The sequence below is a fragment of the Blennius ocellaris genome (genome assembly GCF_963422515.1).
Source record: "Blennius ocellaris genome assembly, chromosome: 15".
Classification (NCBI taxonomy): Eukaryota; Metazoa; Chordata; class Actinopteri; order Blenniiformes; family Blenniidae; genus Blennius; species Blennius ocellaris.
In genome coordinates this window covers 23,539,958-23,566,916 of record NC_137664.1, presented here as the reverse complement: position 1 = coordinate 23,566,916, position 26,959 = coordinate 23,539,958, and the positions used below count along the sequence as shown (strand labels likewise).

General features: G+C 51.2%; 2 protein-coding genes across 6 annotated transcripts; both read right to left on the bottom strand.

Annotated features, from left to right (window-relative positions):
* Window positions 1-15: 15 nt before the first annotated feature.
* On the bottom strand, window positions 16-14,915 carry fer (fer (fps/fes related) tyrosine kinase). 5 transcript variants are annotated; one of them, XM_080510489.1, is made up of 20 exons: window positions 14,643-14,915; window positions 14,173-14,301; window positions 12,671-12,802; window positions 12,425-12,598; window positions 11,403-11,502; window positions 11,142-11,325; window positions 9,017-9,154; window positions 8,825-8,944; window positions 8,634-8,756; window positions 8,323-8,521; window positions 5,289-5,387; window positions 4,978-5,184; window positions 4,103-4,225; window positions 3,951-4,007; window positions 3,734-3,852; window positions 3,461-3,555; window positions 3,264-3,387; window positions 3,023-3,177; window positions 1,804-1,926; window positions 16-517 (listed from the first exon to the last, which is right to left on the bottom strand). In XM_080510489.1, exons 2-20 carry the CDS (start codon window positions 14,239-14,241, stop codon window positions 381-383), a joined length of 2,478 nt encoding a protein of 825 aa, XP_080366615.1. In that variant the 5' UTR covers window positions 14,242-14,301; window positions 14,643-14,915; the 3' UTR covers window positions 16-380. The 5 variants fall into 5 exon arrangements, with proteins under 5 accessions (XP_080366615.1, XP_080366617.1, XP_080366616.1 ...); XM_080510491.1 differs by having other exon boundaries at window positions 3,264-3,381; XM_080510490.1 differs by having other exon boundaries at window positions 4,978-5,181.
* A 5,964-nt stretch (window positions 14,916-20,879) lies between these two features.
* On the bottom strand, window positions 20,880-23,232 carry rnf224 (ring finger protein 224; the record flags this gene model as incomplete). The annotated part of the gene is made up of 2 exons (XM_080510505.1): window positions 20,880-21,215; window positions 22,996-23,232. 2 exons carry the CDS (start codon window positions 23,230-23,232, stop codon window positions 20,880-20,882), a joined length of 573 nt encoding a protein of 190 aa, XP_080366631.1.
* Between the last annotated feature and the right edge of the window lie 3,727 nt (window positions 23,233-26,959).

Sequence of the window (26,959 nt, the reverse complement as noted above, 5' to 3'; positions counted from 1 at the left end):
AAACGTGACAATGAAACTTGTTTACAGTTTATTTTCATAAGAAATGTTACAATCATTTTTATAATTTGAACAAATATAAAAGACAGTATAAACTAAAAGAAAAACTTGATATTACGGTTCCACCTTCTCTACATGAGTGGCATGTTACTGTTACCATGACAACAGTTTGTGGGCGTGGCCTGACGGTGATATTCAGACTGTCAGTTAAAATCTACTAAAACAATAAATAAAACTAAAAAGGTATCTTTAGTGTTTGAAGCTGATTGGTCTGTTGCCATGGTTACAGGTAAAGGAGGTGTGGCTTTGGCTGTCTTCACAGTTTGATGGTTACTTTAGTGTTGTAGTTTGCAGTGTAGCAACACTCAGGCCACGCCCCCACACTATTTCTTCTTGATGGCAGCCAAGTCTCGCTGCAGCTCACAAAACTTGGGACGGTCCTCGGGGTTGTACTGCCAACAGCGCTGCATCACCTTGTACACGTCGTCCGGGCAACGCTGAGGGCAGCTCATCCTGAACCCTGTCGGGCAGAGAGACACCATGAATAGCTGTCCAGGGGCCTCATCTATAAAACCTGGCATAGGATTCCTACTACAAATATTTCTGCGCCCAAAAGCTGAAAATGACGTGCACCCCAAAAAAAAAAAAATGTATCAGTAAAACAATGCGTACATACATCTGCAGCGACTTTCCTTTTATAGAGCAGTCTACCTGCACAGATCACGTCCCGCCATCAACACACCCACTTTCTACCATCAAAGTACAAGAGGAATACTTTTTTGCATTTCAATCAGCTGATCACTGGCATTTGTCAATTTTACTGACAAAGGACGAGGAAAAGGAATTTTATGGAGAGAAACAGTCGTGGAGGTCAGGAAAATGATCTTGTTTGGCATCATGGAGAGATGTGTCACTGTGGAAGTGGAGATGAGGAGTCTGATCTGAAGGTGGAGCCCAAGAGGCCATGACATCATGGAGGCCAGCACCCCAGCACACATCTGGACAGTTAAAACACTTTCCATGGTTGTGACGCCCACTAGTGTCACAGTGTTGGAGAGGGAAGGAGCCACAGCACACCAATAAAGTACAGTTTTATGGGTTTATTAAATGTATGAATTCAATATTTGAACAGGGACTTTGTTTTGTCCTCAGTCACTTGAGAGCTGGAAGCGGTGGGTGACGAGGTCGTCCGTCTCCAGCACCAGAGCGCCAAAAGTCACAAATACAATTCAATTTACCCTACAACACTTCAAACAAATTTGCATTCTGGGTATTAAACAAAATAAGTGAACAGCGCAAGCCAGAAGAAGTACACGCAAAAAGAAAAAGTTGGAAAACATGTTGAAAGCAGACGGAGTGGTGAGAAAGAAGTAGAGGAGGCAGTAGAAATGAGGAAATAGAGAGGAAGACGTAGTGAGGAAGACTCATTGAGATCTAGTCTGAAGACTATCGTGGTTGGTTGTGGCTACCGAGCCAGCATGGGCCTGGACCAATCAATGAGCTGTATTTCTTCTTCACTGGTCAGTGTTTATTTTGGGCGACGGCGCCGCCAAACTGCAGCTGGTGTAACTGGGTGACATTTTCCAGGTTTGATCCAGTCTCTAAAGTAAATGTGAACGCCACCCAACTCAGTGAAGTGGTGAACATTGTGGGCTCCGCCCTCGCCCAAGTCCCGTATCCTCTCAATGTGAAAGCCCCCGAAGATTTTATATTCTATACATTTTGTATAATTAGTGATTCACTTACTCATCACATGCCACACAACAGGTTAACGGTTGGTTACATCTATGCTAACGCTGCGGTTACCTTTCTCCACCTGCTCCCGGGCCTGCTGATTGGTCATCCCTGGATAAGGACACACCCCGAGACTGAAGGTCTCCCACAACAGGATCCCATAGCTCCAGACATCACTCTCTGAGCTGTAACGGCCTGAAACAGCCAACCAGAGGCAAGGAGTCAGTCAGGACTGTCACACAGAGTAAGTGTGTCAGGGGATATGGTTAGGAAGTTAGGGTGATGGGACGGGGTCCGGGTTAGGAGGTTGGAGTGACAGGGTTAGGAAGTTAGGGTGATGGGACGGGGTCCGGGTTAGAAGGTTGGAGTGACAGGGTTAGGAAGTTAGGGTGATGGGACGGGGTCCGGGTTAGGAGGTTAGAGTGACAGGGTTAGGAAGTTAGGGTGATGGGACGGGGTCCGGGTTAGGAGGTTAGAGTGACAGGGTTAGGAAGTTAGGGTGATGGGACGGGGTCCGGGTTAGGAGGTTAGAGTGACAGGGTTAGGAAGTTAGGGTGATGGGACGGGGTCCGGGTTAGGAGGTTAGAGTGACAGGGTTAGGAAGTTAGGGTGATGGGACGGGGTCCGGGTTAGGAGGTTAGAGTGACAGGGTTAGGAAGTTAGGGTGATGGGACGGGGTCCGGGTTAGGAGGTTAGAGTGACAGGGTTAGGAAGTTAGGGTGATGGGACGGGGTCCGGGTTAGGAGGTTAGAGTGACAGGGTTAGGAAGTTAGGGTGATGGGACGGGGTCCGGGTTAGGAGGTTAGAGTGACAGGGTTAGGAAGTTAGGGTGATGGGACGGGGTCCGGGTTAGGAGGTTGGAGTGACAGGGTTAGGAAGTTAGGGTGATGGGACGGGGTCCGGGTTAGGAGGTTAGAGTGACAGGGTTAGGAAGTTAGGGTGATGGGACGGGGTCCGGGTTAGGAGGTTAGAGTGACAGGGTTAGGAAGTTAGGGTGATGGGACGGGGTCCGGGTTAGGAGGTTAGAGTGACAGGGTTAGGAAGTTAGGGTGATGGGACGGGGTCCGGGTTAGGAGGTTAGAGTGACAGGGTTAGGAAGTTAGGGTGATGGGACGGGGTCCGGGTTAGGAGGTTAGAGTGACAGGGTTAGGAAGTTAGGGTGATGGGACGGGGTCCGGGTTAGGAGGTTGGAGTGACAGGGTTAGGAAGTTAGGGTGCTGGGTGACAGAGTTAGGCGTTAGAGAGACAGGTGACAGGGTTAGGGTGTTAGGGTGCCAGGTGACGGTATTACCATAGTTCAAGGCCTCTGGAGCCGTCCATTTAATGGGGATCTGTTTGAGTCCAGATGAAGAATAAACTCCGTCGTCCTCCTGGCGACTCATTCCAAAGTCACTGATCTTCAACACGTGACTGTCGCCCACCAGACAGTTCCTCGCCGCCAGGTCCCTGAAGACATAACCCTTTAACGAAGCCATCACTTTACCCGTTGCTGAAAGCGTGATAACTAACCCATTACTGAGCCTGTTCGTTACCTGTGGATACAGTTTTTACTCTCGAGGTATGCCATCCCGGCAGCAGCATCCACAGCAAAGCGAACCAGCTGCTTCGTCTTCAACTCCTCCTTCTTCTTCCTCAGAAAGGACAGAAAGTCTCCACCTGCCGTTAATCCCACATGACTGTTATGCACAGACCAATCAGAACACAGCAAGTCACGGGAAGTTCCACCCACCAGGAACCAGCTCCATGACGATGTAGATGGGCTGCCGCTGCGTACACACTCCGATCAGTTTCACTATGTTTGGATGGTCGTACTGCTTCAGGATCCTGCAGCCAATCAGAGACAGGCAGTCAGGCGGCAGCCAATCAGAGGGAGGCAGTCAGGCGGCAGCCAACCAGACAGTAATCTGTGGTTGGCTGTAGTCAGATGGTGTGGTCAGTCACTGACTTTACAGTGGGATTGTCTGAGTGTTGAGGTCGCTGTGTGGTCGGTCAGTGAGCTGACCTGGCCTCAGACAGGAAGCGGATCTTCAGCTCGGGGGGCAAATCTTCTTTACACGTTTTGACAGCGACTGCAGTCTTGTCACGCTGGAGCGTTCCTTTGAACACCTCGCCAAAATTTCCCTGGTGAGCAGCAGAGGGTCGTGGAAAATGCAGGCAGAGCGTCAGTGTTTGTGGAGGAGCAGTGGTTGTGCAGTGATTGGGAGAGGAAGTGAGGTCACCTTTCCCAGCAGCTCGCCCAGCGTCACATCCTCGTGGTTCAGGATCCACTTCTTGTCCTGTGGCAGGAACCAACGTCACTGCAGGGTCAACACCGTGTGTGTGTGTGTGTGTGTGTGTGTGTGTGTGTGTGTGTGTGTGTGTGTATGCTCACCTTGACCACGGGGGTGACCAGCACAACTCCAGACTTCTTGGTGATGACCTGTTTGGTGGAGAAGTGATGCTCAATGAGCTGAGGGATGGTGGAGAAACCCGTCCCTTCAAAACGGTACTGACTCTACAGGGAGAGACAGAGAGAAAGAGAGGAGAGAGACAGAGAGAAAGAGAGGAGAGAGACAGAGAGAAAGAGAGGAGAGAGACAGAGAGAAAGAGCGAGACAGACAGCAAGACAGAAAGAACAACAGAGAGAGAACAAGAAAGAGAGATGTTCACACTGACACACAAAGTGGCTTTGTGGAGGTGTGTTGTCGTGTGTCAGTGTGTGTGTTGTCGTGTGTCAGTGTGTGTGTTGTACTGTCAGTGTGTGTGTTGTCGTGTGTCAGTGTGTGTTGTCGTGTGTCAGTGTGTGTGTTGTCGTGTGTCAGTGTGTGTGTTGTCGTGTGTCAGTGTGTGTGTTGTCGTGTGTCAGTGTGTGTGTTGTCGTGTGTCAGTGTGTGTGCTGTCGTGTGTCAGTGTGTGTGCTGTCGTGTGTCAGTGTGTGTATTGTCGTGTGTCAGTGTGTGTGTTGTACTGTCAGTGTGTGTATTGTCGTGTGTCAGTGTGTGTGTTGTACTGTCAGTGTGTGTATTGTCGTGTGTCAGTGTGTGTGTTGTCGTGTGTCAGTGTGTGTGTTGTCGTGTGTCAGTGTGTGTATTGTCGTGTGTCAGTGTGTGTGTTGTACTGTCAGTGTGTGTATTGTCGTGTGTCAGTGTGTGTGTTGTCGTGTGTCAGTGTGTGTGTTGTCGTGTGTCAGTGTGTGTTGTCGTGTGTCAGTGTGTGTGTTGTCGTGTGTCAGTGTGTGTGTTGTCGTGTGTCAGTGTGTGTACGTACGTCAGCGTACTGGATGATGAAGTGGCGTCTCTGCTCGTCAGCAAACACAGACAGGACATACTCGCCCGGTTTGCCATGACTCTCTCTGACCAGGAAGTCTCCTTGTTGCCGTAGTAACTCCTGAGCCTCGGTGCGAGGAATGGCTCCGTGGTACCACTCCTGGTCCGCCAGGGGGCGCTCCGACGTGGGGATGACGTCAAAGAACTGCTGCGGGGGAGCAGGAAGGAGAGGTACAGGGCCAGGTGAGGCGTGAGGCGCTTCAGGTGTGGTACAGGTCCAGGCGGGTTCCAGGTACGAGTGTTGAGGCTCACCGAAGTGGAGGAGCCCAGCATAGCTTTGGGGGAGCGGATCATCCCAGCCAGCGAGTGTCGAAGCGTGTCGAATCGAGAGGTCTTCTCTTTGCATTTATCCTACAAACACAAGTCACATGTTCACTCCTGCAGTCAGCCAGAGGACCAATCACAGCCCACGTCAGGAACAGTCAGAGGACCAATCACAGCCCACGTCAGGAACAGTCAGAGGACCAATCACAGCCCTCGTCAGGAACAGTCACATGGCCAATCACAGCCCACGTCAGGAACAGTCAGAGGACCAATCACAGCCCACGTCAGGAACAGTCAGAGGACCAATCACAGCCCTCGTCAGGAACAGTCACATGGCCAATCACAGCCCACGTCAGGAACAGTCAGAGGACCAATCACAGCCCACGTCAGGAACAGTCAGAGGACCAATCACAGCCCACGTCAGGAACAGTCAGAGGACCAATCACAGCCCACGTCAGGAACAGTCAGAGGACCAATCACAGCCCACGTCAGGAACAGTCACATGGCCAATCACAGCCCACGTCAGGAACAGCCAGAGGACCAATCACAGCCCACGTCAGGAACAGTCAGAGGACCAATCACAGCCCACGTCGGGAACAGTCAGAGGACCAATCACAGCCCACGTCAGGAACAGTCACATGGCCAATCACAGCCCACGCCAGGAACAGTCAGAGGACCAATCACTACCCACGTCAGGAACAGTCAGAGGACCAATCACAGCCCACATCAGGAACAGTCAGAGGACCAATCACAGCCCACGTCAGGAACAGTCAGAGGACCAATCACAGCCCACGTCGGGAACAGTCAGAGGACCAATCACAGCCCACGTCGGGAACAGTCAGAGGACCAATCACAGCCCACGTCAGGAACAGTCACATGGCCAATCACAGCCCACGTCAGGAACAGTCACATGGCCAATCACAGCCCACGTCAGGAACAGTCAGAGGACCAATCACAGCCCACGTCAGGAACAGTCAGAGGACCAATCACAGCCCTCGTCAGGAACAGTCACATGGCCAATCACAGCCCACGTCAGGAACAGTCAGAGGACCAATCACAGCCCACGTCAGGAACAGTCAGAGGACCAATCACAGCCCTCGTCAGGAACAGTCACATGGCCAATCACAGCCCACGTCAGGAACAGTCAGAGGACCAATCACAGCCCACGTCAGGAACAGTCAGAGGACCAATCACAGCCCACGTCAGGAACAGTCAGAGGACCAATCACAGCCCACGTCAGGAACAGTCAGAGGACCAATCACAGCCCACGTCAGGAACAGTCACATGGCCAATCACAGCCCACGTCAGGAACAGCCAGAGGACCAATCACAGCCCACGTCAGGAACAGTCAGAGGACCAATCACAGCCCACGTCGGGAACAGTCAGAGGACCAATCACAGCCCACGTCAGGAACAGTCACATGGCCAATCACAGCCCACGCCAGGAACAGTCAGAGGACCAATCACTACCCACGTCAGGAACAGTCAGAGGACCAATCACAGCCCACATCAGGAACAGTCAGAGGACCAATCACAGCCCACGTCAGGAACAGTCAGAGGACCAATCACAGCCCACGTCGGGAACAGTCAGAGGACCAATCACAGCCCACGTCGGGAACAGTCAGAGGACCAATCACAGCCCACGTCAGGAACAGTCACATGGCCAATCACAGCCCACGTCAGGAACAGTCACATGGCCAATCACAGCCCACGTCAGGAACAGTCAGAGGACCAATCACAGCCCACGTCAGGAACAGTCAGAGGACCAATCACAGCCCTCGTCAGGAACAGTCACATGGCCAATCACAGCCCACGTCAGGAACAGTCAGAGGACCAATCACAGCCCACGTCAGGAACAGTCAGAGGACCAATCACAGCCCTCGTCAGGAACAGTCACATGGCCAATCACAGCCCACGTCAGGAACAGTCAGAGGACCAATCACAGCCCACGTCAGGAACAGTCAGAGGACCAATCACAGCCCACGTCAGGAACAGTCAGAGGACCAATCACAGCCCACGTCAGGAACAGTCAGAGGACCAATCACAGCCCACGTCAGGAACAGTCACATGGCCAATCACAGCCCACGTCAGGAACAGCCAGAGGACCAATCACAGCCCACGTCAGGAACAGTCAGAGGACCAATCACAGCCCACGTCGGGAACAGTCAGAGGACCAATCACAGCCCACGTCAGGAACAGTCACATGGCCAATCACAGCCCACGCCAGGAACAGTCAGAGGACCAATCACTACCCACGTCAGGAACAGTCAGAGGACCAATCACAGCCCACATCAGGAACAGTCAGAGGACCAATCACAGCCCACGTCAGGAACAGTCAGAGGACCAATCACAGCCCACGTCGGGAACAGTCAGAGGACCAATCACAGCCCACGTCGGGAACAGTCAGAGGACCAATCACAGCCCACGTCAGGAACAGTCACATGGCCAATCACAGCCCACGTCAGGAACAGTCACATGGCCAATCACAGCCCACGTCAGGAACAGTCAGAGGACCAATCACAGCCCACGTCAGGAACAGTCAGAGGACCAATCACAGCCCACGTCTGGAACAGTCAGAGGACCAATCACAGCCCACGTCAGGAACAGTCACATGGCCAATCACAGCCCACGTCAGGAACAGTCACATGGCCAATCACAGCCCACGTCAGGAACAGTCACATGGCCAATCACAGCCCACGTCAGGAACAGTCAGAGGACCAATCACAGCCCACGTCGGGAACAGTCAGAGGACCAATCACAGCCCACGTCAGGAACAGTCACATGGCCAATCACAGCCCACGTCAGGAACAGTCACATGGCCAATCACAGCCCACGTCAGGAACAGTCACATGGCCAATCACAGCCCACGTCAGGAACAGTCAGAGGACCAATCACAGCCCACGTCAGGAACAGTCAGAGGACCAATCACAGCCCACGTCAGGAACAGTCAGAGGACCAATCACAGCCCACGTCAGGAACAGTCAGAGGACCAATCACAGCCCATGTCAGGAAGAGAGGCTTACAGTGGATCCCACAGAGCGGGCGTCATCCTCGTACGGTAGAGCCAGAGCGGCGGGCGGAGGAGGGGGAGAGGCAGCGGCAGCCATTCTGTCGTCCAGCAAAGCCTTCTGGGAGCTGAGCCGCACCTCGGAGCTGCGCAGGGATTGGACAGTGTGACGCAGCTCCAGGAGAGACAGCTTTTGGCTGAGCAGCAGGACGCAGCTGGAGGGAGAAACAGGCAGCATCAGCAAAGCCACAGCGGCCATGTTGGTGTCTGTGTCCTCCTGCACCACCTCCTCTACCTCCATCACCTCCTCCTTGTCCTCCGACTTACTCGCTCTTTCTCTCTGTGCTGTCCTGACTCGTCTGGATTTTGGCATGGAGGTCATCCGCCAGCGCCTCCTTGGTCCGCAGGTTCTGCTGAGTCAGTGCAAGCTCCTCGGAGGCGGAGGACAACCTGCAGACCAGAGAGAGGGTGAAGTACAGCGAAAGATGGAGGAGGAGGAGGAGGAGAAGGCGACTCACATGGCCTGAAGGTGGTCAGCAGTCAGAGTGTTCCACAGGATCTCATTGGCCGGAAGGCTCTCCGTCTCCTCCGACAGAGACACGTCAAACTCCACGCCAGCCTCGGGCGTCTCCGGAGATCTGAGGAAGTGGCAGACGGGTTACCATGGTAACAGTACCAGCCCACCCCCACCAGCATGCAGGAGGTCTCACCTGTAGGCATCGATGAAGTGCTGGTACTCGGCCAGAGGGTCAATCTGCTGCACGGCGGCCGACAGCTGCTGGTGGATCTTCACCACCTCTTCTGTCAGCAGGCTGCTGATCTCACAGTACTCCTCCAGAATACTCTTACTGTAGTAGTGCACACACAACCATGTCCCATTACACTTCTCCTACTCTTACTCTAGTAATAGACACACAACCACATCCCATTATATTGCTCCAGAAGTGTGCCGAGCAGTGGTACTTCATCTGCAACCAACCCTTCCCCACCAATCTACTGCACTGCTAGGGTTCTATTGGAGAAGCAGAAGTAGGGATGCGGTACAGAGCCAGCATTCAGGGCGTCTGGTGGTAAGGAACCAGCGTTGGCGGGGGGGGGGGGGGTGGTGGTGCGTGGTGGTACAGAACCAGCGTTGGCGGGGGGGGGGGGGGGGGGCGTGGTGGTACAGAACGAGGTTTGGGGGGGGGCGTGGTGGTACAGAACCGGCGTTGGGGGGGGGTGCGTGGTGGTACAGAACGAGGGTTGGGGGGACGTGGTGGTACAGAACGAGGGTTGGGGGTGCGTGGTGGTACAGAACGAGGGTTGGGGGGGCGTGGTGGTACAGAACCGGCGTTGGGGGGGTGCGTGGTGGTACAGAACGAGGGTTGGGGGTGCGTGGTGGTACAGAACGAGGGCTGGGGGTGCGTGGTGGTACAGAACGAGGGTTGGGGGTGCGTGGTGGTACAGAACGAGGGTTGGGGGTGCGTGGTGGTACAGAACGAGGGTTGGGGGTGCGTGGTGGTACAGAACGAGGGTTGGGGGGGCGTGGTGGTACAGAACCGGCGTTGGGGGGGTGCGTGGTGGTACAGAACCGGCGTTGGGGGGGTGCGTGGTGGTACAGAACGAGGGTTGGGGGTGCGTGGTGGTACAGAACGAGGGCTGGGGGTGCGTGGTGGTACAGAACGAGGGCTGGGGGTGCGTGGTGGTACAGAACGAGGGCTGGGGGTGCGTGGTGGTACAGAACGAGGGTTGGGGGTGCGTGGTGGTACAGAACGAGGGTTGGGGGGGCGTGGTGGTACAGAACGAGGGCTGGGGGTGCGTGGTGGTACAGAACGAGGGTTGGGGGTGCGTGGTGGTACAGAACGAGGGTTGGGGGTGCGTGGTGGTACAGAACGAGGGTTGGGGGTGCGTGGTGGTACAGAACGAGGGTTGGGGGTGCGTGGTGGTACAGAATGAGGGTTGGGGGTGCGTGGTGGTACAGAACGAGGGTTGGGGGGGCGTGGTGGTACAGAACGAGGGTTGGGGGGGTGCGTGGTGGTACAGAACGAGGGTTGGGGGTGCGTGGTGGTACAGAACGAGGGTTGGGGGTGCGTGGTGGTACAGAACGAGGGCTGGGGGTGCGTGGTGGTACAGAACGAGGGTTGGGGGTGCGTGGTGGTACAGAACGAGGGTTGGGGGGGCGTGGTGGTACAGAACGAGGGCTGGGGGTGCGTGGTGGTACAGAACGAGGGCTGGGGGTGCGTGGTGGTACAGAACGAGGGTTGGGGGTGCGTGGTGGTACAGAACGAGGGTTGGGGGGGCGTGGTGGTACAGAACGAGGGTTGGGGGGGCGTGGTGGTACAGAACGAGGGTTGGGGGGGGCGTGGTGGTACAGAACGAGGGTTGGGGGGGCATGGTGGTACAGAACGAGGGTTGGGGGGGCATGGTGGTACAGAACGAGGGTTGGGGGGACAAGGTGGTACAGAACGAGGGTTGGGGGTGCGTGGTGGTACAGAACGAGGGTTGGGGGGGCGTGGTGGTACAGAACGAGGGTTGGGGGGGCGTGGTGGTACAGAACGAGGGTTGGGGGGGGCGTGGTGGTACAGAACGAGGGTTGGGGGGGCATGGTGGTACAGAACGAGGGTTGGGGGGGCGTGGTGGTACAGAACGAGGGTTGGGGGGGGCGTGGTGGTACAGAACGAGGGTTGGGGGGACCTGGTGGTACAGAACGAGGGTTGGGGGGGCATGGTGGTACAGAACGAGGGTTGGGGGGACAAGGTGGTACAGAACGAGGGTTGAGGGGACGTGGTGGTACAGAACCGGCGTTGGGGGGGGGGTGGGGGTACAGAGCGAGTGTAGAGACGCAGCGGTACTCACAGAGCCAGCGTCATGTCCTCCTGCATCCTCTGCAGAGCGTCCAGCAGGGCGGGGCCAGCATGGCGCCGGTGCTCCTCCTGTTGTGAGCGAGCACCACACACGGCCAACACGTACTGGTTGTGGAGGTTGTGGAGCTTGGCGGTGGCTTTGTCGTATCGCTCACGCGCTCGCTCGGCTTCCCGGCCTGTGATTGGACAGCATCGAGGGGGAAGTGAGTGGCGTCGTTCCACAAAGCACAGGCTCAGGACCACAACAACAGACCTTTCGTCAGAGCTTCTCGGTACTTGTCTCTGGCGCCGTTGGCCTCACGACTCAGTTGACGGTACGACGCCTTCAGCTTCTCCAGGTCAGTCCTGGTTATCTGGCAAGACAGAGACATGGGGGGGTCTGGTTATCAAGCAGGACAAAGACATGGGGGCAAAGACAAAGACATATGAGCAATAGCAGCACGGCTGCTTTTACCTTTTACCAAAAGGCAGCTGAAGTGGGTAATGAGATATATTTATACAGATGCAGTTAAGAGTAACAGACGCACAACAGGAACATTTCTGTTTTCCTTTCTGCAGCTGGATGACTCTGGACTACGAAATACTACATTGTGACAAAGATCAGTTGATATTGAAAGAACCAAACACCAAATATGCTATGGAAGAAACATACTTATGTAATAGTACATAACTGAACCAATATGTAGATCTATAAAAAAAAAAAAATATATATATATATATATATATATACACACACCTGTATATAATGTATACAAAGATGTATCCAAAATAAAACTTTACTTCAGGGGCCACATACAGTCCTGTTTCATTTTGAGTGGGCAGGACTGGTAAAATACTGCTATAATAACCTTTAAAGCAACACTTGGTTGCATACATATCCATATTGTGGTGCACAGTGTAGGGTTACTAACTGTACCCCAACAATTTCTACTGAAAATGACCTCAATCTCAACATAGTCAATTTTACTGAAACATTCCAGTGCAAAATGTAGTAAAAAGTCAAAACAAGCTCCTATAAATCCTATATAACCATGTTGCTGGGTGTTTTGGCCGACTGGAGCCTTGAGCGGCCGGTTCTGGCCCCCGTGCCGGATGTTTGAAAGAGCAGAGGGGCGCCTGATTAAATCATTGATCAGATCATTTACACACGCACAAACACCAACATACCAACTTGAAATAATCTTTCCTCCATCAATTTTGGCAGCACGGCCATGCGCCACATGTAGTGCACGCCCCCCTTTACGCCCCACTGGTGAGAGGGTGTGTGAGCGTCACCTTGTGGTTGTTGCTCTCCAGCTGCTGATGAAGACTCTGGTAGCTCTTCTTCACCTGCTGTTTGTCCCGGATCAGTGTGGCCAGGCGGTGCACGGGACCCGAGTTCAGGTCGTCGGCGTGACTCCTCATGACCCGGCCCAGCGCCTCGGTCTGACGGATCACCTGCGACCATGACTGGCAGAGACACGTACTGAGCGCCAGTTGGCGGCAGGCCCCGCCCACACCGCCCACAGGGGAGCAGCTTACCTTGCTCACAGTGCTCACGTAGTCCGCAGCCTCGTGTTTCTCCGTCTGCTGGGTCATGCTGAGCAGCAGTGTGGCGTACTCCTTGTCACTTTTCACCCGCAGAGTCATGAAACGCTTCACCGTTTCCAACAGCTGGAGGGCAACATGTTCACATCATCAACACTGATTCACCACTTCAGTCAAATCCGAAAGGCTGTTTTATGCTTGACGCACGGGCCTTAGATGTGAGGAATCAGCATGGCAGAACGTGTGTGCCTATTGTAGTACAAGCGCCTCCCGCTCCCAACCTGCAGGGGGCAGTGCAGCGCAAACACACTTCCACCGCGGTATTAAATTAGAGCAGAAGAAGCAGACTCGCAGGTGATCCTGCAAGTGGAGAGCGGAGCAGTGCATGCAACTATTGTTTAGAATTAAACGTTCCCTCTGTTGCAGTCCAACACTGAAGCTAACTGACATCTATTGAGGAGTCCAATCTTGTGTTTCCAGTAAGGGTGTGCAGCTTGATGCTTTTTCTGTCTTTATAACCAAGTCTTCAGTCCTCCTCCTGTTTTGCTCTGCATTTCTTTTCAGCACGTATCCATCCATGGAGTCAAAGATTTGGAGGTGCCCGGACCGGTAAAATCCGCATGAACAAGGCCACACAGACTTGGTGGCTGAAATGAGGCAGTTTGACCTCCTGAAGCTGTGTGGAGCTCGTGGACACGTCAAGCATACAACAGCCTGAACCAGCACGACAGAGGAAAGTGGGAGGAGACACAGGACAGAGGGAAAGTAAGAAGAGCCACAGGACAGAGGGTGGGGCGGGGAGGAGGGGCCACATGGAAGTGGGAGGGGCCATGTGACAGAAGGGGGGAGTGGGAGGAGCCTCAGGACAGTCACTTCCTACTGAGCCTCTAACCATTGATATAATCTGAAATAACACAAAGTTTGAATTGAAATCAAGGGAAAAGAGGCTATCAGGTGAATAAATAACCAATCAAACTAAAAATAGGCTGCACAAAATCTTTACTGTGTTGGTTTTACAACATCTGCATAACATTCATAGTTGGGATCTGGGTTCTAGATGATTTAAAGTAGTTCAAGGCATATTACTGTTTTGGTAACATAACATGATCGCAGTTCAGTCTTTGTGTGTTTCCCTGAACGCTCCGATGAGCCGGCCCAATTGTGGAGCAGCATGATCTGGTTTCCTTTAGCAAAGGAAGCATCAGTGTTTCCTAGGCTAAAGGAGGCTCTAAAGGAAGCATCAGTGTTTCCTAGGCTAAAGGAGGCTCTAAAGGAAGCAGTGAAGCCTCCTTTACTGAGCTTATTGAGAATTCCGATGCCTCTTTTCATGGCCGCCACTCAAACCCCTCTGGGTTTAAAGGAGACAGGAGAGGACACAGGGTTACTATTGGGTTCGGCCTATGTTCGGATGGACGCAACAAGTTTTTACTTCTTCCTCCTTTTCATCGTGTGTCCTATGTGTCGAGGTGTGTTGATGTGTAGTGGAGTAGTCCTACCTTCAGCTCCCAGTCCTGCAGCTTCAGGAGCCCCTCATGGGAGTTCCTCAGGTCCCGACCGAAGCCCATCCCGACCCGGATCCGATTGTCAGTCTACCGAGGGAGAGGAGGGGGGGCTCGCATCGTCCTCTGTGGAGCACACAGCCGTCAAAAGTGCACTTGTCACTGTTTTCGAACTTTACCAAGAAGCGGTGAAGCCGCTCGGACGCGCACGGGGCCAGGGCGAGCGGCGGAGGCTGAGGCTTTCCAGGCCCCTCCGCCTCCCAGGCTCCGGGACGAGGCTAACGCACTGACCACCATCCTCGTCCATCTCAATGGGAAAGTGCAGCTAGCATGCTAACAGGCTGACAACTGCGCCCGTCGGGGAGTCCAGAAGACCGGAGGCGCCGGAATAACTAAAGTGACTCAAGCCCCGCCAAGCGGAGGGAAACCGAGCCTGGAGCACAGGGACAGAACGCCGGTTCTCTTACCGGGGCTCGGTCGCTCCTCCGGGACGCGGAGCTCCGGCGGGGCGGAGGGTCGGGGGCTCACTGTTTTTCTGCTCCTGCTCGGCCGCTTACGGTCTCTCTCGGGACCGGGACACGGCGGTGTCTATGCGGACGGTCGCTGGCTGGTCACCGGAGTCCTCTGCGGTCCTCTGCCGGGTTCATTTTTGCCTCCCGTCCGATCTTTCTGCTCCGTTTCCCGGTTCCCCCCTCGGTCGCCCCGACCCACTGCTAAGTGCTAAGGGCTAACGCGGCCAGGGAGGGGCTTCCGCCGGAAGCGGAAGAGGAGGAAGGCTCATTGTTCCACAAGAGAAGGAAGCAGACGAACGAACAAGTAATCAACCGTCCAGGCAAGGCAGCAGGCCGCAGAAGCGACGTTCTGAAATAAAAACAAAACACATTGTCAGTGTTTTGAAAGAGTGGTCCTGAAGGGTTCTGTCACTAAGACAACCACGGCTGCTCACCTGCTGTGGTCCAGGTGGAGCAGGTGAAAAAGCTCCACCCACTGCCAGGTTCAGAGGCCTGCTCTACAAACCCTGATCAATATATCCAGCATCTCTCTCTGTTTCCTGGGTTGACGTGACCAAGATGTGTGTGATCCTGATCACCCTTAACACGAAGCAAGTTACCAACTCTTTAGTTCAACCCAGACCTACGTGTGTGTGTGCACATGAAATCAGAATCAGCTTCATTGGCCAGGGATGTTTAACACACAAGGATTTGGACTACGCTAGACTGTGCTCTCTTTGTGCAGAAGTAACATTAATAATAACAATAAACACAAAATATAAACAAGTATTCAGAGGCGAAGTAGCGCAGCGGTGAGTAGTGCAAAGGATGGTGAGGTAAACAGGAGGTAGTTAACTTTCTGTATTTATGTTAGAGTGTGCATGATGATCATTTAAATTAAATAGTATGTGTATATGTACATTGAAAGTGACAGTCTTGTTCTAGGTTATTCCCCAGCAGCAGGTCTGCCATTCTGTGACTAAGCAGTGCTCATCAGAGTGACAGCCTGGGGGAAGAAACTCTTCTTATGGCGGGCTGTCCTGGCGTGCCAGAGGGGAGGAGTTTGAACAGTTTATGACGGGATGTGAGGGGTCTGCAGTGGCACCACCTGCCCGATTCCTGACCTATCTTATACCGATAAGTCCTGGCTGGGGGGGGGACGTCGACGCCGATGATCTTTTCTGCAGGCCTGGTTGTCCGTTGTAGTCTGTGTCTGTCCAGTTTGGCTGCAGATCCAAACCAGACAGTGATGGAGGAGCACAGAACAGACGAGAACCTGATCAGCAGGTTGAACCTGAGCTGACGCAGGGAGTACATCCTCTGCTGGGCCTTCTTTATGATGGTGTCTATGTGGGAAGACCACTTTAGGTCCAGAGAGATTGTGGATTCCAGAAACCTGAAAGAATCCACAGTAGACACCCTGCTGTTCAGAATGGGGGGGGGGGGGGGGGGGGGGGGGGCTTCTCCTGAAGTCCACCGTCATCTCCACAGTCTTGAGCAGGTTCAGCTCCAGATGCTTGTGGCTGCACAATAGAGCCAGCTGTTCCCCCTACCGTCCTGGATGAGACCAACGACGGTGGTGTTGTCTGTGAACTTCACAAGTTTCACACAAGGGTCCTTTGCCGTGCAGTCATTGGTGGAGAGGGAGAAGAGCAGTGGGGAGTGGAAACACCCCTGGAGGACACCAGTGCTGTTTGTCCAGGTGCTGGATGTGTGATGCTCCCCAGCCTCGCATGCTGCCTCCTGTCAGTCAGGGAGTTGGTGATCCACTGACGGGTGGAGAGCGGCATTGTGTGCTGGGTGAGTTTGCAGTGTACAATGTCTGGGATGACGGTGTTAAACGCAGAGCTGAAGTCCATAAACAGGATCCTGGCATAGGTCCCTGGATTGTGTCAAGGTGATGCAGAGATGAGGGTGGAGCTTTTGAAACATGAAGGTACTTGGCACAGTGCCAATGAAAGTTTGTAGCCTCTGACCAATCAGACAGTGAGAAACCCTGCAGAGCAGTTTACAGACTGAAGGAGCAGTTATTCTCTGATAACATGAAGAGTTCAAACACATCCAGCAGCTAAAAGCAACTCTGCTGCTGCAGCCAAAGCCTGAACATTCCTGACTTCACTGGTTAATGCTGACTGGTTAATGCTGACTGGTTAGTGCTGGCTGGTTAATGCTGACTGGTTGATGCCGATTGGTTGATGCTGACTTAGTTAGATTATATTAATTAATCAGTGATATAAAGGGACGGCACTGTGATCATTCAGTTTCACTTTATTCCAGCAGAAAGGTGTCAGGATGAACTTCCTCTCTACTCTTCTTTTAGTTTACATTCTCCTTCCAGTTGTTTTGAGCCTGCGTTGCTCATGTTAGGATATTAATTAATCACCGTGACGACAGGAGGAGTTCTCCTTCCATAAATTCATGCAGGCCCGCCTCTCCCTACACGCAGAACACACGCTGTGCGTAGGGCCCCGCGATCCATGGGGGGGGGCCCATTTTGCGCAAGTGAATTGAATTTCCCTCGGGATCAATAAAGTATCATCATTCTCTGCAAATGCGCAAAGGATGTGCTGCATTTTGCCGAGAGGCGCGTAGAACACCACCACCAAGTCAGCCTGAGGCAGAGAGAGAGAGAGAGAAAAAAAAAAAAGAGACGAAAGCGCGAAGCATCACCATCTGACCAATCAGCGGTCAGATGGGCCGGCAGGCAGTTGTTTACAGGGAGAGAGAGAGAGAGAGAGAGAGAGAGAGAGAGAGAGAGGAGAGAGAGAGAGAGAGAGAGAGAGAGAGAGAGAGAGAGAGAGAGAGAGAGAGAGATGGCTTCCAAACGTCAATAAAATAATAATAGTAATAATAATAATTATTATTATTATTATGTTATTGGAAGGGGGCCCCCAAAATAAAATCCTGCTTAGGGCCCCCACTTGGCCAGGGGCGGCCCTGAATTCATGTGTGTGCAGTTGTGTCAGGTGAGATCATTAACCTCATTATTCCAGATCAACCCTCGTGGAGAAAAACAGACTTGGAACAAGTCAAGAATAAAAACATCCTTCAAAGCCTCAGTGACCAGGATTTATTTTATGATGTCAAAAAGATCTCTAAATTAATTTCTCCTCTCGGCTGCAGCTCAGAGCTGAACCCGCCCACCAATCACCATCAGTTAAGAATGGACAAGAGATCTGATTGGTCAGGAGGCGGAGCTCTGACTGCTTATCAAGAACATAACCTGGTCTGTAGCAGGTTAGACATTCAGCATCAGTTACCATGGTGATTTATCCTGGTGAGAAGTGAGCGAGTGTCGTAGTACAGAAAACCCAGGATTAATCCTTGAAGTTACCTTGATAAGAGGAAATCCAGCGTCGTACTACAGGCCTCTGGTGTGTGGAGTTCTGCTCTGATTGACCATCAATTCACAGTGAGCTTGAACAGCGCCCTCTACAGACATGAATGTCTAACTTTATCCTTCACCTCCCAGTTCCCAGTGGTGAAGGCAGGCTGCAAACATCACACCTGGACAGGTAACAAAGCTTGAATCCAGTTTCTGCAGACCTCTTTACAGTAAAAGCTCCTTCCACAATCACAGCTAAGTTTCCAGCAGTGCCACCGCTGAGAGAGGCGTGGCCTAACGGAGAGGGGAGGTGCTGGGGGAGTTTAACCTGGGCTCCACCGCATCAGTGTTTCCTAGGCTAAAGGAGGCTCTAAAGGAAGCATCAGTGTTTCCTAGGCTAAAGGAGGCTCTAAAGGAAGCATCAGTGTTTCCTCATCTAAAGGAGGCTCTAAAGGAAGCATCAGTGTTTCCTAAGCTAAAGGAGGCTCTAAAAGAAGCATCAGTGTTTCCTAGGCTAAAGGAGGCTCTAAAGGAAGCATCAGTGTTTCCTAGGCTAAAGGAGGCTCTAAAGGAAGCATCAGTGTTTCCTAAGTTAAAGCAGGTTCTAAAGGAAGCATCAGTGTTTCCTTGGCTAAAGGTGGCTCTAAAGGAAGCATCAGTGTTTCCTAGGCTAAAGGAAGCATCAGTGTTTCCTAGGCTAAAGGTGGCTCTAAAGGAAGCATCAGTGTTTCCTAAGCTAAAGGAGGCTCTAAAGGAAGCATCAGTGTTTCCTAGGCTAAAGGAGGCATCAGTGTTTCCTAGGCTAAAGGAAGCATCAGTGTTTCCTAGGCTAAAGGAGGCTCTAAAGGAAGCATCAGTGTTATCTAGGCTAAAGGAAGCATCAGTGTTTCCTAGGCTAAAGGAGGCTCTAAAGGAAGCATCAGTGTTTTCTAGGCTAAAGGAAGCATCAGTGTTTCCTAGGCTAAAGGAGGCTCTAAAGGAAGCATCAGTGTTTCCTAAGCTAAAGGAGGCTCTAAAGGAAGCATCAGTGTTTCCTAGGCTAAAGGAGGCATCAGTGTTTCCTAGGCTAAAGGAAGCATCAGTGTTTCCTAGGCTAAAGGAGGCTCTAAAGGAAGCATCAGTGTTTTCTAGGCTAAAGGAAGCATCAGTGTTTCCTAGGCTAAAGGAGGCTCTAAAGGAAGCATCAGTGTTTCCTAGGCTAAAGGAGGCTCTAAAGGAAGCATCAGTGTTTCCTAAGCTAAAGGAGGCTCTAGAGGAAGCATCAGTGTTTCCTAGGCTAAAGGAGGCATCAGTGTTTCCTAGGCTAAAGGAAGCATCAGTGTTTCCTAGGCTAAAGGAGGCTCTAAAGGAAGCATCAGTGTTTCCTAAGCTAAAGGAGGCTCTAAAGGAAGCATCAGTGTTTCCTAGGCTAAAGGAGGCATCAGTGTTTCCTAGGCTAAAGGAAGCATCAGTGTTTCCTAGGCTAAAGGAGGCTCTAAAGGAAGCATCAGTGTTTTCTAGGCTAAAGGAAGCATCAGTGTTTCCTAGGCTAAAGGAGGCTCTAAAGGAAGCATAAGTGTTTCCTAGGCTAAAGGAGGCTCTAAAGGAAGCATCAGTGTTTCCTAAGCTAAAGGAGGCTCTAGAGGAAGCATCAGTGTTTCCTAGGCTAAAGGAGGCATCAGTGTTTCCTAGGCTAAAGGAAGCATCAGTGTTTCCTAGGCTAAAGGAGGCTCTAAAGGAAGCATCAGTGTTTCCTAAGCTAAAGGAGGCTCTAAAGGAAGCATCAGTGTTTCCTAGGCTAAAGGAGGCATCAGTGTGTCCTAGGCTAAAGGAGGCTTTAAAGGAAGCATCAGTGTTTCCTAGGCTAAAGGAGGCTCTAAAGGAAGCATCAGTGTTTCCTAAGCTAAAGGAGGCTCTAAAGGAAGCATCAGTGTTTCCTAGGCTAAAGGAGGCATCAGTGTTTCCTAGGCTAAAGGAGGCTTTAAAGGAAGCATCAGTGTTTCCTAGGCTAAAGGAGGCTCTAAAGGAAGCATCAGTGTTTCCTAGGCTAAAGGAGGCTCTAAAGGAAGCATCAGTGTTTCCTAGGCTAAAGGAGGCTCTAAAGGAAGCATCAGTGTTTTCTAGGCTAAAGGAAGCATCAGTGTTTCCTAGGCTAAAGGAGGCTCTAAAGGAAGCATCAGTGTTTTCTAGGCTAAAGGAGGTGCTAAAGGAAGCATCTTCAATCTGCGGAACAAGACGATGTAATGCATGTGACGACATAAAATCTCACATAAAACATGACCTCTTTGATAAGAGAGAACAATGTTGTCGTCTTTTTTCATCCCCGATTTAAAGCAACATCTATCATTGTGTCAGATTGAGCAAAATGGTGCGTTTGCATCAAACTGTGCCTCCTAGTGTCTAAAGTTACGTCTTTAACCAAACCCACACAGACTGAAAGATGAAACATTTTCCTCTCAAGGAATAATCATTTATAAAACCATTCCCGGTCGATATGTTGGTAGCTTGGGTAGTGTTGAGCTGGCATTCAAAATATAAGTCGAAAACTCCTTCAAAATAAAAGTCCTTATTTATTAAAAATTTCACGAAAAAAAAACCTCAAAAAATGATATTCAGGAATTAGCTTGATGAGAATTTAATTGGCTTTCAAAATAATCCCCCTCACACATTTTTCAAAATTAAATTCATTTTTTGTTTACCTTCAAAATGCACATTTTATTAAAATTTAAAGCAGCCAGAGGCCATGATTGAGTCGACCCCGACGGGCCAGAGGCCAGAGTGCAAGGTCCCATCAAGGCTGCTTGCAACTTAAATTATTATTGATTTTTTTCAAAATACCACAGCTGTGGTTTTATCAGATGAATCCAACTCATCCTGAAATGAAATAGTTGAAACCATAACGTTAGCCGTTAGCCCTGCCCAGGGCAGCACAACAAACAGCACAGCCAATAGGAGGGAGACGGGCAACAGTTGCCATAGTGATGGAACCGCGGCTCGGCAAGACCTCTGTGAGACCAAGCATCATCTGGAGCCTCCTTTCCCAGCCACAGCTTCCCGTCCTGGGACGCCTCTTCAGCTGGTGCCCCCTCCCTGCGACTGGAGCTCCAGGAGGAAGAGGAGCAGGAGGACGTGCACGTTTGCTGGGCCTTCACTCCCAGGAAGGAGGCCAGGTCCAGGTCCAGACCTGCAGCTCCTCCTCGAGGCCGGGGCGTGTTCTGCCGACACTGAGGACACGGGATCCACACCTGGAGAGTAGGAGAAGGTCAGCATCAGTCTGTACGTTCTCCCTGAATGTGTGGGTTGTGAAAGGATGATGTTAAATTGAGGTTGGGTGGATGTGTTAATATTACACTCAGACTGAAAGAGTCATCAGCAGGTTGAACAGAGACTGAGCAGGTTCAATCTGTCTGGATGTGTTGTCCAGGTACATGCTGAAGTCACTGACAATCCTCCATCTTTAATATACACCAGGGGTAGGGAACCCTGGTCCTCGAGAGCAGCCCTGCATGTTCTCCATGTCTCCCTGCTTCAACACAGCTGATTGCAATGAGCAGCTCGTTATTTGGCTTTGTGCTGAACGTGGTGATGAACCATCAGGACATTCAGGGGAGGGAGACGTGGAGAACGTGGTGATGAACCATCAGGACATTCAGGGGAGGGAGACATGGAGAACGTGGTGATGAACCATCAGGACATTCAGGGAGGAGACATGGAGAACGTGGTGATGAACCATCAGGACATTCAGGGAGGAGACATGGAGAACGTGGTGATGAACCATCAGGACATTCAGGGAGGAGACATGGAGAACGTGGTGATGAACCATCAGGACATTCAGGGAGGAGACATGGAGAACGTGGTGATGAACCATCAGGACATTCAGGGAGGAGACATGGAGAACGTGGTGATGAACCATCAGGACATTCAGGGAGGAGACATGGAGAACGTGGTGATGAACCATCAGGACATTCAGGGAGGAGACGTGGAGAACGTGGTGATGAACCATCAGGACATTCAGGGAGGAGACGTGGAGAACGTGGTGATGAACCATCAGGACATTCAGGGAGGAGACGTGGAGAACGTGGTGATGAACCATCAGGACATTCAGGGAGGAGACATGGAGAACGTGGTGATGAACCATCAGGACATTCAGGGAGGAGACGTGGAGAACGTGGTGATGAACCATCAGGACATTCAGGGAGGAGACATGGAGAACGTGGTGATGAACCATCAGGACATTCAGGGAGGAGACATGGAGAACGTGGTGATGAACCATCAGGACATTCAGGGAGGAGACGTGGAGAACGTGGTGATGAACCATCAGGACATTCAGGGAGGAGACGTGGAGAACGTGGTGATGAACCATCAGGACATTCAGGGAGGAGACATGGATAACGTGGTGATGAACCATCAGGACATTCAGGGAGGAGACATGGAGAACGTGGTGATGAACCATCAGGACATTCAGGGAGGAGACATGGAGAACGTGGTGATGAACCATCAGGACATTCAGGGAGGAGACATGGAGAACGTGGTGATGAACCATCAGGACATTCAGGGAGGAGACATGGAGAACGTGGTGATGAACCATCAGGACATTCAGGGAGGAGACGTGGAGAACGTGGTGATGAACCATCAGGACATTCAGGGAGGAGACATGGAGAACGTGGTGATGAACCATCAGGACATTCAGGGAGGAGACATGGAGAACGTGGTGATGAACCATCAGGACATTCAGGGAGGAGACATGGAGAACGTGGTGATGAACCATCAGTACATTCAGGGAGGGAGACGTGGAGAACGTGCAGGACTGCGGCACTGGAGGACCAGGGTTCCCTACCCCTGATATACTGTACACCATGCTGGACCATCCCTAGCTGGAGACGGTGACCACAGCCAACCACAACGCACGAGTGGAGATGAGATTTGGGTTATGAATGGATGATGGATCTTGAGTGTCGGATGATGAATTGAATGGTGGTGAAGAGTAGATGTCCAGATGTCCATATAAATGATGACGTCACTCACCTGTTCATTGATGACAGTGTCCAGCCTCTTCAGGCACGCCTGACAGAAGGCGTGACCGCAGTGCAGTCGCCGTGGTAACCGTGCTGTGAGGTCATAGCTGCCAAAGCACACAATGCATACCAGGTCCTGCCTCCGGAGTGTTGTCATGGTTTCCATGGAAACAGGGATGGGGGGAGGGGGGAGCGGCTGACAGTCCTCCTCTTCCTCTTCTTCTTCTTTAGTTTGATGGTCGGACATTCTGAAAACATCAATTCATGTTAAACCATCATAATCTGGCTCTCACCCTCACCCTACCTCTAACTCTAACTCAACCGGCCAATCAGAGGCTGTCAAACTCTACACCTGCTCACGTCTGGTTTTCACCTGTCTTGAAAGGTCACCATGTCAACCGTGGAGTCAATCCAACTCAACTAAGCTAATCATACTTCATTCATTCTTCTTCCTCTTCTGGTTGCAGGGTGCTGAAGTACTGACACATTACTGTTCCAGGGAGCTGATGGAGGTCAAGGGTCGTGCTCAAGGAGATGATGAAGGTCAAGGGTCACGCTCAAGGAGATGCTGGAGGTCAAGGGTCGTGCTCAAGGAGATGATGAAGGTTAAGGGTTGTGCTCAAGGAGATGGTGAAGGTTAAGGGTCACGCTCAAGGAGATGATGAAGGTCAAGGGTCATGCTCTGGAAGCTGGTGGAGGTCAAGGGTCATGCTCTGGGAGTTGATTGAGCTCAATTTCTGATCCCAAGTCTGCCTCTCTTACCCTGAGGCCCCACCACCACAGTCAACTGCAGAACAGCACCGAGTCAGTCCTTTATCACAGTCAGTCCTTTATCACAGTCAGTACTTTATCACAGCCAGTCCTTTATCACAGTCAGTACTTTATTACAGTCATTCCTTTATCACAGTCAGTCCTTTATCACAGTCATTCCTTTATCACAGTCAGTCCTTTATCACAGTCATTCCTTTATCACAGTCAGTACTTTATGACAGAGCCAGTACTTTATCACCAAGTCAGTCCTTATCACAGTCAGTCCTTTATCGCCAAGTCAGTACTTTATCACAGTCATTCCTTTATCACAGTCAGTCCTTTATCACAGTCAGTCCTTTATCACAGTCAGTCCTTTATGACAGAGCCAGTCCTTTATCACCAAGTCAGTCCTTTATCACAGTCATTCCTTTATCACAGTCAGTCCTTTATCACAGTCAGTCCTTTATGACAGAGCCAGTACTTTATCAACAAGTCAGTCCTTAATCACCAAGTCAGTCCTTTATCACAGTCAGTCCTTTATCACAGTCAGTACTTTATTACAGTCATTCCTTTATCACAGTCAGTAATGTATTACAGTCATTCCTTTATCACAGTCAGTACTTTATTACAGTCAGTCCTTTATCACAGTCAGTACTTTATTACAGTCATTCCTTTATCACAGTCAGTCCTTTATCACAGTCATTCCTTTATCACAGTCATTCCTTTATCACAGTCAGTCCTTTATCACAGTCAGTCCTTTATTACAGTCAGTCCTTTATTACAGTCAATACTTTATCACAGTCTGTCCTTTATCACAGTCTGTCCTTTATCACAGTCATTCCTTTATCACCAAGTCAGTCCTTTATCACAGTCAGTCCTTTATCACAGTCAGTCCTTTATGACAGAGCCAGTACTTTATCACCAAGTCAGTCCTTTATCACAGTCAGTCCTTTATCACCAAGTCAGTTCTTTATCACAGTCAGTCCTTTTTCACCAAGTCAGTCCTTTATCACAGTCAGTCCTTTATCACAGTCAGTCCTTTATGACAGAGCCAGTACTTTGTCACGAGTCAGTCTTTTAACACAGTCAGCACTTTATCACGAGTCAGTGCTTTATCACAAAGTCAGTGCTTTATCATGAGTCAGTACTTTATCATGAGTCAGTGCTTTATCATTAGTCAGTGCTTTATCATGAGTCAGTACTTTATGACCGACTGGGTTGCAGAGTTAGATGGTGAGTCAGTTCACTCACCTGGATGTCATTCCCCCTGTGTTGGTCTTCATCTTCCTGTTGCTGAGCTCTCTCTCTCTCTCTCGCTCTCTCTCTCTCTCTCTCTCTCTCACTATCTCTCTCTCTCTCTCTCTCACTATCACTCTCTCTCTTTCTCTCTCTCTCTCTCTCTCTCTCTCTCTCTCTCTCTCTCTCTCTCTCCACTCTTATTTCCCACCCTTTATTCTTTCTTATTTGCTTCTGCTCTCTGTTGTTGCTCGTCTCTTCTCTGGTTGCTCCTCTGTCCTCTGAGGTTGCTCTGTGGTTGCTCCTGGTTGCTCTCTGTGGTTGCTCCTCTGTTCTCTGTGGTTGCTCCTCTGTTCTCTGTGGTTGCTCCTGGTTGCTCTCTGTGGTTGCTCCTCTGTCCTCTGTTGTTGCTCCTGGTTGCGCTCTGCAGTTTCTCCTCTGTTCTCTGCGGTTGCTCCTCTGTTCTCTGTGGTTGCTCCTGGTTGCTCTCTGTTGTTGCTCCTGGTTGCTCTCTGCGGTTGCTCCTCTGTTCTCTGTTGTTGCTCCTCTGTTCTCTGCGGTTGCTCCTCTGTTCTCTGTGGTTGCTCCGCTGTTCTCTGTGGTTGCTTCTGGTTGCTCTCTGTTGTTGCTCCTGGTTGCTCTCTGTGGTTGCTCCTCTGTTCACTGTGGTTGCTCCTGGTTGCTCTCTGTGGTTGCTCCTCTGTCCTCTGTTGTTGCTCCTGGTTGCTCTCTGCGGTTGCTCCTCTATTCTCTGTGGTTGCTGCTGGTTGCTCTCTGTGGGTGCTCCTGGTTGTTCTCTGTCGTTGCTCCTCTGTTCTCTGTGGTTGCTCCTGGTTGCTCTCTGGGGTTGCTCCGCTGTTCTCTGTGGTTGCTCTTCTGTTCTCTGTTGTTGCTCCTGGTTGCGCTTTGTTGTTGCTCCTGGTTGCTCTCTGTGGTTGCTCCTCTGTTCTCTGTGGTTGCTTCTGGTTGCTCTCTGTTGTTGCTCCTGGTTGCTCTCTGTGGTTGCTCCTGGTTGTTCTCTGTGGTTGCTCCTCTGTCCTCTGTTGTTGGTCCTGGTTGCTCTGTTGTTGCTCCTGGTTGCTCTCTGTGGTTGCTCCTGGTTGCTCTCTGTTGTTGCTCCTGGTTGCTCGCTGTGGTTGCTCCTCTGTTCTCTGTGGTTGCTTCTGGTTGCTCTCTGTTGTTGCTCCTGGTTGCTCGCTGTGGTTGCTCCTCTGTTCTCTGTGGTTGCTCTTGGTTGCTCTCTGTGGTTGCTCCTGGTTGCTCGCGTTGCTTGAGCTGAACAGAGGAGGACTCGATCAATAATTAATGGTGTGTGAGCTCACAGACTGATCATAAAGTCACACGAAAACGAGCTGGTCCACAAAAACAAACAGCAGAAGATGAAGAGACAACATGTTGCTGCATTGCCAGACGAACAGAGTAACAAGTGAAGGTATGAACGGCAAAATGACAGAGTTGGAATCTGAGCTGGAATCTGATCAGCTGCTGGAAAGTGAGGCTGATCAGGTTTCTGATTAGCGATCAATTTACAACTAAGAACGGTCTCCGAGCAACGGGGCACCTCCAGATCCTCCAGAGGCCTGTATGAACCGTCATCAACATGTCCAGGATCTGCTTCCTGGGTTAACAAACCCAGACGTGATCCTGATCACCGTGACTACCAAGCAGGTTATCAACTCTCTAGTTCAACCCAGACCTACGTGTGCACGTTCACATGAAAGGGGCGGAGCTTGTAGTGTGTGACCAATCAGACAGTGAGAAACCCTGCAGAGCAGTTTACAGACTGAAGGAGCAGTTATTCTCTGATAACATGAAGAGTTCAAACACATCCAGCAGCTAAAAGCAACTCTGCTGCTGCAGCCAAAGCCTGAACATTCCTGACTTGTTAATGTGTGACTTAGTGAGATTATATTAATTAATCAGCATTGTAAAGGGACGGCACTGTGATCACTCCGTTTCACTTTATTCCAGCAGAAAGGTGTCAGGAT